The following is a 14,530-nucleotide window of genomic DNA, read 5'->3' as shown; positions in this document are numbered from 1 at the left end:
CCAGCAGCCTCCTACCCCTTCAAGTGACCAGTAACGCGGAGACGGAAATGAAGCGCCCGGAAAGGTTGGTTTGGTCGCACGCCTCTGCTATTTAAATGGCGCCGACCACCTTGGCGAGTCCCGCCCTCTCTCTCCAAGGAAGGACATCATTGGCTCTCCCTGGCGGCTTCGCTCTCCTATTGGTCAGTGGGCTAACGTGCTGATTGGAGCCGAAGTTTTCTTTCGGTTTCCGCAGTCTCTATGATGGCGACTGTCGACTCTCTGTCACTCTTTACCGGCCTAGGCCTGAGCGAGCACAAGGCGCGCGAGACGCTTAAGAACACCGCTCTGAGCGGTCAGCTGCGCGAGGCGGCCATCCAGGTGCGAACCCTTCTGCCTTTGGCCCGGGATGCCGATTGTGCTCCCCCGCAGCTGCGGGCCGGTCCTGGTCCCGATTCCGATCTACCCAGCTTGTCTCCCGTATTCCTTTCTCACTGGCGGCGGGGCTTCTCTCCTGACCCCTCTGACCTCTGACCCCAGGCACAGCAGACTCTGGGCTCCACCATCGACAAGGCTACTGGGACCCTGCTGTATGGCTTGGCCTCCCGACTCAGGGATCCCCGGCGTCTCTCTTTCCTTGTGAGCTACATAGCCAATAAGAAGATCCACACCGAGTCCCAGCTGAGCGGTGAGACCCCCGCCTGTCCTGCGACTTCCACCTCCAGCTCCAATCCTAGGTCAAGACCCCTTTCTGTCGAGCCCCCCAGTGTCTCTCTAGATGCCTAGTTCTGCACTTCTCTCTAAGTCAGGCCCGGCGCTGAGGGATGGAGAGGGTGGCTTTCTGTGCGCTTGGGGAACAGTGTAGGTCTGCGGCAGAGCCTTCCTCAGAACACACGCTGCTTTCCTGTGGCCCCAGGACTGCTCTCAGGTGGTACAAAGCGGAACTTCCAGAAGGCCAAGCTATAATTGGGATTTCATAGCATTAGGGCGCTATCTATTTACTTCTTGGAGCTTAGATGACACAAACTCATTGCTCTCCTTTCTCAGCTGCCCTTGAGTATGTGAGAAGTCACCCCCTGGACCCCATCGACACCGTGGACTTTGAGCAGGAATGTGGTGTGGGCATCACTGTGACTCCAGAGCAAATTGAGGAGGCTGTGAGTCCTTCCCCAGGCATCGGTTGCTTCCTTAGTTCTGACCCTAAGAAGGACTGGCTCAGCTCCTCCACCCAGGAATACCCAGGGTGAGGGTGTAGTTAGTTCTGAAGGACACTTTCCTGATCCATATGGTTTGGTTTCCTACAGGTGGAGGTTGCCATAAATCGCCACCGGCCCCAGCTTTTGGTAGAGCGTTATCATTTCAACATGGGCCTGCTGATGGGTGAGCAGGGCCTGGGGAGGGGTCTGTGCTGTTCTCCCTGGTCGTGTGTTCTCTTCTGGGCACCGTGGGAGGGAGGCGGGGGAAGAGCAGGAGCACTTTAAAAAAGTGCCCAGGCTCTGATTCCTGAGATCAGGCAGGACCTTTTCTTGGGAAAGAGGGTGGGAAGTGCCCTTTTTTGCCTTTCTGCAGCTCCTTGTGCCCACGTTTCTAGGAGAGGCGCGGGCTGTGCTCAAGTGGGCAGATGGCAAAATGATCAAACATGAAGTGGACATGCAGGTGGGTAACTCCTTGAGCTGAAGCAGGCAAAGACCCTGCCATGGACAGGGTCTAGAGTCCACTGAGGGGTAAATAGGGGTCAGGGGGAAGAGACCCGGCCCCTATTCTGCTGATGAATAGTAGAGCCCGGTGTGGAGGAGGCAGCACCTGGGTGGGCAGTGAACAACTTGGGCCTCTGGGTTGAACCTAATTTGGGGTGAGTCACTTTACTCTGAACTTCAGTTTCCTTCAGTTTCACTCTCCTTGTAAATAGGGGTTGCTTTCATCTCATTTGAAGATGAGCATCTTCATTTAGGGTGCTGGCATAGAGTCCCAAAGTGGCTGAGATAGATTGCATATCTTGCTGCTGGGCCCATGGTTCTTCTCTAAATGGCAGTTTTTGTTACCTGAGACCAGTATGGACCCTCAGGTGGCAAAGAGCGATTGAGGTCAGCAGAACCATGTGAGGAGCAGAGGTGGGATGGGCTAGGTAGGTTTTTCAAGGTGGTTCTGGTAGACAGGCCAGGAAGTCCTTAGGTAGGTGGGTGGGGTCAATTAGAGGATCCTGGAAGGAAAACACTCCTTTCCCAGGCCCAACTACGGTCTCTGCTCAGGTCCTGCACCTTCTGGGTCCCAAGACGGAGGCTGATCTAGAGAAGAAGCCCAAGGTAGCTGAGTATCTCCTGGGTCCCTGGGGTTGAGGTGGTATAGGGTGAGACTTTAGGCTGGGGAAGGGAGTATCTGACCCCAGTGGTCCCAAGACCCTACCCAAAACAGACCCTGACCCAACCTCTGGGCCTTTCTCAGATGGCAAAGGCTCGGCTGGAAGAAACAGACCGGAGGACAACCAAGGATGTGGTGGAGAATGGTGAGAGGCTTGAGACTCCTGTCACATTCAACTCCCTGACTTCCGGGCTGTCCATCCAATGGGGCCTTGTCCCCTCAGGCCATGTCTTGCACAACACCCTGCCTTCTGCTGTAAGACTGGAAGTCCTGGTGCTTCCTTTGTTCTCTTTCTGGGGAGACTGGCCTGAGGAGGCCTGAGAAGTCTGGCTGTGTATCCAGTCTTTGGGGTTGGGGGAAGAGGGGCCTGTTAGGTTCTGTTTTGGTTACGGGCCTCCCTAGTAGTTCCAACAGGCACCTCCCCACGCTGGATGTGGCAGCTGTGTTCAGAGGATAAGCTTTACTTGGTCTCTTCTCTGCAGGTGAGGTTGCTGGCCAGACCCTATCTCTGATGGAGCAGCTCCGAGGGGAGGCACTGAAGTTCCACAAGCCTGGTAAGCAGGCAGGGCAAAACTGAGGAGGGCTGGATTTTGATAGCAACTCTTGCAGCCAGGCTCCGAGGGTGGGGAGCTGTGGCCTGCAGCCTGGTCCTCAGGCTCACTCTGGTCCTGGCAGGTGAGAACTACAAGACCCCAGGCTATGTAACCACTCCACATACCATGGATCTACTGAAGCAGCACCTGGAGATCACTGGGGGACAGGTGTGTGGGAGTATGTCCAGGCACACTAGTGCCGTCAGCATTTTCCTGGGGGCTGGAGCTGCCTGCATGTTGCTCCCTGCCTCTCTGGGAAACAGCATCTGTTCCTTTAGGGTAGTCTGAGCTTTGACCTAATTCCCCTGCTCCCATTCCCCTCATCTCAGGTACGTACCCGGTTCCCGCCAGAACCCAATGGAATCCTGCATATTGGACATGCCAAAGCCATCAATTTCAACTTTGGCTATGCCAAGGTGAGTATGTGTCTGGGAGTCTGGCAAGCAGGATGACCACTTGCTGCTCCCATGACTGGAAACCTTCCCTGCCATCCTATAACCTGCCCAGAGCAGACAGGCCATGGAGGGGAACCACGTGTGTGTCAGATACCTAGGAATCCACTGGGCTCATCAGTAAAAAGCCCTGAGGTGAGGCAGTGAGTTCAAATTTGAGGGAATGCCCAGTGCAACCTGTCTTATACAAAATTGGAATAAGAGGTGCCTCGTTTAGGGCATCAGGATAAAGGAAGATTAGTGAAACTCTTGAAGACGTTTCCAATTCTGACATGGGAGGTGTGAGAATGTTCCAGTGTGATGAGCTGATCGTGGGGGGCTCACAGACTCTGCGACTCTCCTAGGCCAACAATGGGATCTGTTTTCTGCGCTTCGATGACACCAACCCTGAGAAAGAGGAAGCAAAGTTCTTCACTGCTATCTGCGACATGGTGGCCTGGCTGGGTATGGGCTGAGCAAGGCCTGGACAGAGCTGGTGGTCAGTGGGCCTCTCCTTGGGCTGTGGCCTGTCATTGGGTGTCCCTGATTGCTCATACTATGTGTCATTTTGCCTCAGGTTACACACCTTACAAGGTGACATATGCCTCTGACTATTTTGACCAGCTGTATGCCTGGGCTATAGAGCTCATCTGCAGGTGAGGCCGGGGCCACGATGTGGAGCCAGGCAGGCTGACCGGGAAACAGCCATACTCGGCACTCACACTCCTTCCCCATAGGGGCCAGGCCTATGTGTGCCACCAGCGAGGAGAGGAGCTCAAAGGCCACAACTCTCTGCCATCGCCCTGGAGAGACCGTCCCATAGAGGAGTCACTGCTATTGTTCGAGGTAGGGTTTCGGAGGGGCAGGTGGGTCTGCGTAGGCCAGGATAACAAGGATGAGAAAGATGCCCTCGTGCTGAGAGGCAGCCTGAGCCCTTGCTCCCCTCAGGCAATGCGCAAGGGCAAGTTTTCAGAGGGCGAGGCCACGCTGCGGATGAAGTTAGTGATGGAGGATGGCAAGATGGACCCTGTGGCCTATCGAGTGAAGTATACACCACACCACCGCACAGGGGACACCTGGTGGGTTTGAGCATGAGGTGGGTTGGTGGACCATGGGTAGGACAGAATGGGGCTGGATGGTGGGGCCCACTACCTATGCCCTGCAGGTGCATCTACCCCACTTATGACTACACGCACTGCCTCTGTGACTCCATCGAGCACATCACCCACTCACTCTGCACCAAGGAATTCCAGGCCCGGTGAGGGAGCTGGGCCCATGGGGCGGTAGGGCCAGTGGGATTCCAGCAGCCCTTCCTGTGGTCTCTCCTTGGTCTGAGGTCCTGACTGTACCCTCCTACCCCAGACGCTCTTCCTACTTCTGGCTGTGCAATGCTCTGGACGTCTATTGTCCTGTGCAGTGGGAATATGGCCGTCTCAACCTGCACTATGCAGTTGTCTCTAAGAGGAAGATTCTCCAGCTTGTGGCAGCTGGCGCTGTGCGGTAGGTGTAGTTGTTTGGCTCTTCAAAGGTTGGTGGTATTACTGGCAAGTGCTGCCAAAGGTCTCACAACCTCCTTGCCCACAGGGACTGGGATGACCCACGGCTCTTCACGCTCACAGCCCTACGACGGCGGGGCTTCCCACCTGAGGCCATCAACAACTTCTGTGCTCGGGTATGGCCCACTGGGCTGGGTGGACAGGTTGGGATTGGGCATGGCAGTCGGTGGTTGTAGCTATGACTGATGCTGCCCTTTCCTCTTAGGTGGGGGTGACAGTAGCACAGACCACAATGGAGCCACATCTGCTAGAAGCCTGCGTGCGTGATGTACTGAATGACACAGCCCCACGGGCCATGGCTGTGCTGGAGCCATTACAGGTCATCATCACCAACTTTCCTGCTGCCAAGGTGGGTCTGCCTCAGTGTGTGTGTCTGTGCTGGTGTGGGGTGTGTGGGTACTCCAGTGCCTAGTGGGACTCAGACACCCATTTCTTGCTGTAGTCTTTGGACATCCGGGTGCCCAACTTTCCAGCTGATGAGACCAAGGGCTTCCATCAGGTTCCCTTTGGATCCACTGTCTTCATTGAGAGGACTGACTTCAAGGAGGTGAATGGGAGGGTGGAGGTTCCTGTTTGCTGCTTAGCCCGGTTCTGAAGAATTCTGCTTCCTGCTTCAGATGAACCAACCCCTGCCCAGCATCGGGGTGGGGGAGAAAAACCTTTTATACCTTTCTGACCCTTGCAGCCTCTTGTGGCTACCTTCTTTCCTACCTCTAGGAACCAGAGCCTGGCTATAAGCGCCTGGCAAGGGGCCAGCCTGTGGGCTTGAGGCATACAGGCTATGTCATCGAGCTGCAGCGAGTCGTGAAGGTGAGAGCCAGCTGCAACCTTCCCACAGCAGCGCCTGCTGGGGTAAGGATCTGGGTGCAGGCTGCAGTCCTGGTGGTGGTCCCAAAGTCTCACTGCAGGCCTCTTCCCCTTGACTAACAGGGCCCTAGTGGCTGTGTGGAAAGCCTGGAGGTGACCTGCAGAAGGGCAGATGCTGGAGACAAGCCCAAGGCCTTTATTCACTGGGTGTCACAGCCTCTGACGTGTGAGATTCGCCTCTATGAGCGACTGTGAGTGAACAGACGAGGGGTGGGACAGGTAGAAGATGGGTACTACCTGCTGTGGCTGCCATCTGGAATCTGATCTTTGCTCTGGTTGCAGATTCCAGCACAAGAACCCTGAGGATCCTGCTGAGGTGCCTGGTGGATTCTTAAGTGACCTGAACCTGGTAGGCTCATGGGGTACAGGGCGGGTGGGGGGGGCCTCCCTGACTGGGTGCCCATCTGAGTTCCCTGCCCATAGGCATCACTACAAGTGGTGGAGGCGGCGCTAGTGGATTGTTCTGTGGCTCTGGCAAAGCCCTTCGACAAGTTCCAGTTTGAACGGCTCGGCTACTTCTCCGTGGATTCAGACAGCCACCAGGGACAGGTGCCTGAATTCACCCACCTGGCTCTTCTGCAATGATGATGGCTTCTATTCACTGTGCCAAGCGCTTTGCCTACATTCCCTTAGTTAATCTTCCCCACTTGAGGTGGGGGTTCATGTTCTACTGGTGAGGAAACAGGCTCAGAGATTAAGTCCATGCACAAAATTTTGTATGGACTCTGCCTTTCCTACTCCTCAAAGAAGGAAGCAGGCATAGGGGCTGTTATAATCCTTATAAAATGGAGGCCCAGAGCCATCCATTCGCTCACCCAGAGTCGTAAATTTATTGAGAACTCAAGTCTCCTGACCCTCAGCCCCTCTGGGATGAATGAGGTCAGGGTCGGGGTGGGGTATCCATAGTGAGATCCACCCAGGGCCTTCTGGCCCAATTTTGGTTTGGTGGTCATTCTTCCCTCTCTGCCCTCCAGCTTGTCTTCAACCGGACCGTCACACTGAAAGAGGACCCAGGAAAGGTGTGAGCTGGAAGCCCCATGGACTCACCTCATCCTTCTGGAGGCTAGGGGCACCCACACTCCATGTCAATAAAGAACATCTAAATCCCCCCTACCCCCAGAGTCTGTTACCTATTTGCACTCCGAGCACCTGAGGGTCTTAGAGACATGCCGAGGGGTGGGGGTGGGGGAAGGATGCACTGCACACAACCACCCGTGCACTTCTTGGTGCTCAAGGGCAGGGGCCTGGGCCTGAATGGACATCTTCTGCATCTGGTCAGAGGGAATGGCAGTGGGCCATGGGGTGCAGCTCCACTGTTAGGAGCCCTGCGCCAGAGGGTTCTGCAAAGTTTGTGTCTGCCTGGGTGCATAGGTAGATGGAGAGGCCAAGCTCCCTGTCCAATCATTCAGCAAATGATTGAGTGCCCACTCTGCGCCAGGCTCAGGGAGAAGAGGAAGACAATGACCAGGCAGTGTGCAGGAGAGGTTTCCTTGGGGCCTCCATGAGGTTGCAGGACTTTCCTGGCTCAGCCTGGGCTTCAGAAGACTACTCTCAGGAAGCGACTCCTGAGGGGAACCTCAAAGGATGACGGATAGTTTGCCAGGGCAGGAGGAACAAGGGCAAAGATCCAGAGGCCTTTTTAAGAGAGAGTATGGAAGGCTGGTTGCTCTCTAAGGCACTGTGGGCTACTGCTGAGGTCTGAGTGTGTCTGCAGCTTTAACAACCCTCCACATTTTCCCTGTATACAAACACCGGGCTACCAGAGGCCCGCTTTAAGGTGGACTGGGCTGCGGAAGGCTGATTAGAAAGGCAGAAGATAGGTGGGGAGGGAGGGTCCCAGATGCTAAGGACAAGGAGAGGAAAGTATCCCGTGACGTCCCAGGTGGGACGCGGCTGGAGCACCATGGCTAGCTCAGGAGCTGTGGGGGGCCACCTTAAAGTAGAGTCCGAGCCCCGCCCCGCGTGGGCCTGCGCGACCTAAGGAGGCCTGGGCAGGCGTCAGAAGGCGGCTACAGAGCAAGCTTCGAGCCCCAGCCTGCCCAGACTCGAAGACTACGCCAAACTCTGTCCCTGGCTCCGCCCCGCACGAAGGGGCGTTCGAGGGCTGGGTGCTCCGCCCTATTCCCCTCTTCACGCCGCTACTGCAGCCAGAGGCCAGGCCTACCTCTTTGGCAGAAGCGTTCCCTTTAAGTCTAGCCAGGAGGTTGCCTCAACTCTCGCGGGACCCGACGCTCGGGTTCTCGCGAGAGGGGCATTCGGCACCCATTGGCTATGAGGGTTGAATGTAAGATGGCGCCCAGGGAGCTGTGAGGGGAAAATCCTGTCGGTCTTGGAGCTGCGACGGCAGAACCGGGCCCCCAAGCGGTGCAGCGGGGCCGGCGGGTAGAACGGCGGCGGTGGCGGCGGCGACGACGTCGCCGGGTGAGGGCTCCAGTGGGGACAGGGGTGTGGCGAGGCTGAGGGCCTGAGACAGCGGGCCCACCCCACACAACGGCGGGCGGGGGCGGGCGGGCTGCTGCTGCTGCTGCTGCTGCTTCTGTTGCTGCTGGGCCCCGGAGACCTTGGGGCGGCCCCGGAGCGGAGAATGTCCCTAGGCTCGCGCGCCCCCGCCCCTCGGGTGGGGGAGGAGCGGAGGAGGATCGGGTGGGCGCGGCGCGCGAACGCGCCCCGGTGCTCGCGCGCGGCCGGGCCTGTTTATGTGCGCGGGAGCGCGCGCGCCGTGCGCCTCTCCAGGTGCGCGTGCCCGCCGGCGTGCGCGCCCCCGCCCCGGATCTCTCCGTTTCTGGAACTGCGGCCTGGGGGCAAGAACGGCTTTCTGGGTGCGCGCGCCCCCGCGACCCCCGGCTTCGGGACGCGTGCCCTGCTGTTGGGTGGCGGCGCCTCCGCGAGAGCGCGCAAAACACCCGTGCTGCGCGGAGAAGCGGCGGGCGGGAGGCTGGCAGTGTGAGGAAGGTTGCGGGTTGGGTCCTTCCTGCTCTGGTGACGTCCCCTGACCGCTTGCGAAAAGCCGACCGGTTTTGCGGTTTAACTAGCGGCCTCACTCCGCTGCGAGGCGGGCGATATTGCTCGTTCTTGAATAATGCGGTGACGGGAGGCCCAAGTGTGCGGTATGGGTTTTTGGAGAGAGTGCGGCCCTGGTTCTGAAACCCAATCCTGTTGGTCTGAGGGCTGCGAGCCCCCTGGAGTTTTCTCATCTTGCTCTGCTGCTTTGTGCTGCAGAGGTAAGGTAGTTCCGGAAGGCTCTCTTTCAGCGTTACCTGCTTTCGTGTCATCAAAAAGTAATTTTTCCATAAGCGCAATTCATACACGTCACCTCTGTGCGCTCCGGAAGGGGATCCTCTTGTGTGGACAAAGTGAAACGATCCCTGCTCTGAAATTCCACTTTAATTAAATCCTTAAATGCAGCCCGTCTTTGTGGGTGGGAGGGACTTGTACTCTTAGACTAAGGGCCCGCTATTGGTCAGCCAAAAAGTTGCCCAGAACAAAATCGAACACCCTGAAAATCAGTACTTTGCCGCCTTTTGTAGTTCCAAAAATGCCCATCAGAAGAAATTTCTAAAATCTGGCTGGGTATCACTGCAAGACTTACTTTTGATACAGATTTCAGTTGTTTTCAGTCCTTTTTAAAAAATTTTAACCCTAGTGCTGTGTTCTCATACTAGGAGAGTTTCAGGTTTGTCTTAAGAGAAATCCACACTTCTTTCTCTAAGAATATTCTGTAGTTTATGTTAGTTTTAAGTAAAAAGAAGCTAATGATGGGGGTAGTTCTTTCTAATACACTGTATTATTTTAAGGACAGTTAAAATTTAAAAAGAGGCTGAGGATGGAAGGAACTTCTTTGTTCTATCTTCTTCAGAATGTTACAAGTCTTAAGAACTCAGGACAAGCAGCAGAAATACATGCAACATGGTGACTGGTGAGTTAAAATCGTTCATATGCTGGAAATATGTGTGCAGTTTTTTCCTGGTAATATTGAAACATTACGAATCCCTGCCAATCATTTGGGGTGCTCTATGTCAGAAATTAGGTGCTGGAAAATTGAAGATGTGGGAGAACTGCATCTTTGAATCCAGCCACAGTTTGCTACATTTCCCTGGTAAAATGTAAGTCTGTGCGACTTTCAGGCTTTTAGCATGAAGAGGCATCAGCTTCCTGAGGATCTAAATGGTTCATACTAAAGCAGTCAACTTTATGTAGGATACACTTAAATTTTTAATATGTCTCTCAGGCCTGCTTGTTCTGAAATAGCTTTGGGTTTTAGTTATTACGTTTGAGATGCACCTTTTAAGTTGGTGTTTGTAGATAATGTTATTTTTTGTAAGCTCGTCAACTAATATTTACGTATCAGATGTCCTACTTCCCGTCCTCTGATGAATAATTTGTGTACCCCTCCTTGAACCTCTGCTTTTCCACATCCCCTTTCCAGCTTATGTTGCCATTTCAAACAAAAGATGAAATAGTGGTTGAATTTTCTTGTACATTTGAGTTGCTCCAAAAAAGGTAACCAAAATCAGTGGCTTTGGGTGTGGCTGCCCTCCACATGACAGCTTCAGGATCAGGGATTTCTCCCTTCAAGCTTGCATGCTTTCTTTTAATTTAATCAGTTGTGAGTTGTCTTTGATGTGCCATGCTTCTTGTTTGTCTACTTTTTAAATGGTCGCCCTTTATTTGTGATTTTTTTTTAATTACTCAGCCTCGGAATGAGGTGTGCATGAGCACCTGTTCTTTTCTCTTACTTTGTATTTAGCTGCGCCACATTTTGTTTCAGATGTTTTAAGTCCTCTCCAGCCTTCACTTAGATGCTTCATTTGATTTTTTCCCTAAGTGTTGTACTGGATGGTGATTTCTGATTGTGGCTGCAAGATGCAATAGGTTAACCTCTTGCTTTGCTGAAAGGGAGAAAGAAGTATCTTTTGGTCAAAACTGTAGGTAGAGATGGTGGGCTGTGGTTGTGTCAGAGAGCTCTTTTTTTCCCTAAGAATTTGTGAAATATCTATCTATATAAATTTGGATGACCTGTACACAATTTAGTGAAAAATTATAAAGTGAACCACTGTCTAACTACCACGTCTTTGTTTTTTTTGTTTTTTAATTTGTTTATTTTCAGAGAAAGGGGAAGGAAGGGAGAAAGAGAAGGAAAGAAACACCAGTGTGTGGTTGTCTCTCATGCACACCCAACCAGGGACCCAGCCCGCAATGCAGGCATGTGCCCTGACTAGGAATCGAACCAGCGATCCCTGGTTCTAAGGCCAGCACTCAATCCACTGAGCCACACCAGCCAGGGCTAACTACCACTTCTTTAAGATAGAAAGCAATGCCAACACCCCTGAATGGGTGCCTTTCTGATCACAGCTTCTCACATCCTAGAGACAGTTACTTTTCTGACTTCTGTAATTATCGTGTTCTCTATATTTCTTTTTACCTTTACCACTTAGTATCTCTCAACAACATGACTTCGTTTGCTTTTGAATTTTATGTAAATGGAATCATGCTGTATTTTGTGTCTTTTTTTAGCATTGTGTTTGTGAAATTCTTCCACGTTGTATGCAGGTATAATTCATTATTTACCCATTCTACTATTGATAGACATCTAGATTCCTTCCAGTTTGGTGCTATTAATAACAATGCTATTATTCTAGTACAGGTACCTTTGTATATATGTGTGTTCTATATATCTAGGGATAGAATTGCTGGGTCATATGGAGTGGATCTTTTTAACTTTACTAGATATTGCAAATGATTGTGCCAATTTGTAGCCCATCAATCTTTGGTAGGGCTGTAATTTAAGTTCCCACTTGAAAGTGTGTTGTCCAAAAATAGAACCATAGTGAAAATGCCCCTAAATCAAGACCTCCTCTAGTATAGGTATGGGGCAGATGAATAGCCCAATGGGATAATTTCTATCACAAACCCTGTAGTAGGTTGATATCTTTAAGAAGATAAATAAGTCTCCCAATTCGCTTCCTTGAAATGACTCCTTATGTTTATTAGTACAAATGTGACTGCATCCTCTTAAAATGGAAATTTACTTTTTTTCCAAGTGAGTGTGTTCTTCAAACTAGACTTCCTAAGCTATGAAGAGTCATTGCTAGAGTAGATGTAAACCATGAGCTGTGAGAGGGGCCCAAGAGCATGACTGTTGGGGAAATAGGAAGAGGCAGGGCTTTGAGGCAGTTCCCAGTATCTTCTAGTCCATCACATATTCAAGAGCCATTCTGCAGAGCTGTGTGGGGTCAGGGAGAGGGATCAGATTTGAGTGGACCCAAGAAAGGATGATTCTGCTGAGTACTTAAGTCTTCCCTTAGTATCTAAATAGAAAAAGAAATTAGCAAACAGACCAATAGAAATGTAATAGATTGCTGCTTTGGAGTAACCTTTGTTCGTGATACTATCTTGTGTTCTAGTGATAATGTAATAAAATGATAACATTCATATTTGAGGGCCTGCTGTGTCAGGCACTATGCTAAGCTCTAACAGAGGACGGACTGGTGGAAATACTAGCGATCAAAGTATGCATAAAAGAGCCGATTTCTTGGGTCTGTTGGTGGACTGGTTTGTCTGTTTATTGGGGAGTTTATTTTTATTTTTCTTTTGTTCATTGTTTAAACCAAGCTATGGCCAGTTTTATTGAAGAAAAATTCTGCATGATTTAATTTTTACCAGTCTGTTCTGGCATGCTTCTAAAGATACCATAATCACCTGGATCAGTGATAGCCAGTGTGCATACTCTGTAGTATTTTCCATGCGCTGTGCCCCATTCAATATATTTGCCACTGTGGTGATGTACACCAGACTTGGCCAACATGGCATAGTTCTATTTCAGATTTTCTCAACACTGGGCAGTTGTTGGCAAGGATGACCAGTTTCACTTTGCCTTGTCTGATCATGTTCAGAGTCTTTGTATCCCAGCACATAATTTCCACTTTTCATAACAAGTTGGAACCTAGAGTAGATCTATTCCAGTGACTTTTTTTCTTCTTTGCAGCCACCATCTTCCTGCCTTGGGTGTAGGATGGCCCCCAATCAAGAGCATTCACCAAAACAGCCTGGGAGTGAGAAAGCTGTCTGTTTATTGTTTTGCAAAGTAGCTATTCTGGAAGTATTCAGAAGCAGATGATTGTTTACAGACCCCTCACACTCCATCTAGCCCTGGAGTGTTTTCCTCATCTCTTTATTGGGAGTACTCAACTATCCCTCCAGCTTTGTTTTTTGTAAGTACTTGAATTAATATTTACTGCTCCTCACCAAGTCTTTTGACTTGGAGCTAGTTAAGAATCCTGTTTGTTTCTCCGGTTTGTGTGGCTCAGTGGATTGAGCGCTGGCCTGTGAAACGAATCGTCACTAGTTCAATTCTTGATCGGGGCAGTGGCCTGGGTTGCGGGGCAGTGGCCTGGGTTGCGGGCCAGGTGTTTCTCTCACACGATGTTTATCTATCCCTCTCTTTTTCCCTCCCTTTTCCTCTCTCTAAAAATAAATACAGTCTTTAAAATAAGAAAAAAAGAATATTGTTTCTCTTGGGGTTATAGAGAGTTGATTCATTGAGTTTTTTCCATTTCTCTTTTTCTGTTAAAAGGCTGAGCCTTGTGCGTCTTAAAAACAGCACCTTGAAGAACTTAACAATCTTTGTTGTTATGCAGGCTTCTGGTGCTTGATGGTGTTGTCTTTGAGTTTGAGATTTTTGAGGGAAAATCATGCTATGATCGACCAGAATTGTTTGTCTGTTACTGTTATTGCGATATAACCATTATGCAAGAAAATTTACTTTTTAATTTTTGTTTAATACAAATTGTGGAAAATTTGTATTAAAAAAATTTAACACAGGAGCATGTTAAACAAGAAGAAATTTAAGTCCTCTGTGATTCCACCATCCAGGCAAAACTATTAGCATTTAGATGCATTTTTTTTTTGCCAGCTGTTTTTTCTTATGTACATAATTAAATGGTATGGGAATATACAAATGCAATTGTGTTTGTTCCCTTTTCTTGCAAAGAGTGAAATATATTTACATAAATAAAAAAATATATATGTATATTACATATATTTTAAACTGATTTTGTGTTGGGTGGGGCAGCAAGAATCTCCCAGGTACTAACATCCTTTTTATAAAAACCTACTGTATTATAGAAAGATCTGTGGGATCACAGTAAAAGCTTAGGAGCCAGAACATCTTTATATGAATTTGATATGTAATGACAGTGGCATTTCAAGTCAGTGGCAAAGTTGTTTCAGTAGTTCAATAAATGATAAAGGGACAAGTTGTTTGGCTTTGGGGGGAAAAATTAGACATTTACCTTACATTATGTAAAATACTAAAGGGATCAAAGCATTACATTAAAATCACACTGTAAATTTAAAAAATTGTATATGGAAAATGACCTGATATTATGGAAAGGAAGACTTTTTCCAAACATAAAAGCAAAGGAAGAAACCGTCACTGCTGTTGAGAATTTGTTTATTTTTTTCTGTTTTTCTTTACTAACTGGTTTGTATAAAATATTTCAATATATTTCTAGACCTCTCCCCCTTTCCTAAGCAGTACATTTGTGTGAGGTCAAACACTGACTTGTTGTACTTCGTTATTGGGATGTGTCAGTCTGGTGGATACTGCCAAGTGAGCAGGATAAAAGGACAAGAAATGAAGCTGTGTGTGTTTTAGTCTGTATAAATGGACAGATGGGAGTGTTCTTTGACATTAATGTTTTTTCATTAATGTTTCATAAAGTTTTCCATGGAATACAGTATTTGT

General features: G+C 50.0%; 2 protein-coding genes and 1 pseudogene across 11 annotated transcripts in view; 2 read left to right on the top strand and 1 right to left on the bottom strand.

Moving 5' to 3' along the window:
- Positions 1 to 6,897, top strand: QARS1 (glutaminyl-tRNA synthetase 1). 2 transcript variants are annotated; one of them, XM_024566102.3, is made up of 24 exons: positions 1 to 360; positions 520 to 667; positions 1,027 to 1,136; positions 1,284 to 1,359; positions 1,571 to 1,635; positions 2,229 to 2,282; positions 2,422 to 2,482; positions 2,820 to 2,891; positions 3,013 to 3,098; positions 3,260 to 3,346; positions 3,727 to 3,826; positions 3,939 to 4,017; positions 4,099 to 4,207; positions 4,310 to 4,440; positions 4,527 to 4,619; positions 4,724 to 4,861; positions 4,946 to 5,033; positions 5,123 to 5,266; positions 5,360 to 5,464; positions 5,635 to 5,727; positions 5,848 to 5,975; positions 6,067 to 6,133; positions 6,208 to 6,333; positions 6,759 to 6,897. In XM_024566102.3, exons 1-24 carry the CDS (start codon positions 241 to 243, stop codon positions 6,807 to 6,809), a joined length of 2,331 nt encoding a protein of 776 aa, XP_024421870.1. In that variant the 5' UTR covers positions 1 to 240; the 3' UTR covers positions 6,810 to 6,897. The 2 variants fall into 2 exon arrangements, with proteins under 2 accessions (XP_024421870.1, XP_024421872.1); XM_024566104.2 differs by lacking the exons at positions 1 to 360; positions 520 to 667; positions 1,027 to 1,136 and having other exon boundaries at positions 1,549 to 1,635.
- Positions 6,898 to 8,039: 1,142 nt separating this feature from the next.
- The window catches only part of QRICH1 (glutamine rich 1), a 37,545-nt gene continuing 31,054 nt past the window's right edge, over positions 8,040 to 14,530 (top strand). The window contains exons 1-3 of one of the 9 annotated variants that reach the window (XM_053929589.2): positions 8,040 to 8,205; positions 9,641 to 9,700; positions 12,770 to 12,995. The gene's annotated coding sequence lies outside the window, so the exon portion shown is untranslated. Of the gene's footprint in view, positions 8,206 to 8,555; positions 9,006 to 9,583; positions 9,701 to 12,769; positions 12,996 to 14,530 lie in introns of those variants that run through there. The other 8 variants (XM_053929590.2, XM_024565735.3, XM_053929592.2 and 5 more) reach the window with 8 other exon arrangements.
- Positions 12,129 to 12,927, bottom strand: LOC112309768 (large ribosomal subunit protein eL30 pseudogene; annotated as a pseudogene).

The sequence above is a fragment of the Desmodus rotundus genome, chromosome 8, assembly GCF_022682495.2.
Source record: "Desmodus rotundus isolate HL8 chromosome 8, HLdesRot8A.1, whole genome shotgun sequence".
Lineage (NCBI taxonomy): Eukaryota > Metazoa > Chordata > Mammalia > Chiroptera > Phyllostomidae > Desmodus > Desmodus rotundus.
The sequence above is the reverse complement of the archived record's forward strand: the minus strand, read 5'-3'. Positions and strand labels throughout refer to the sequence as shown.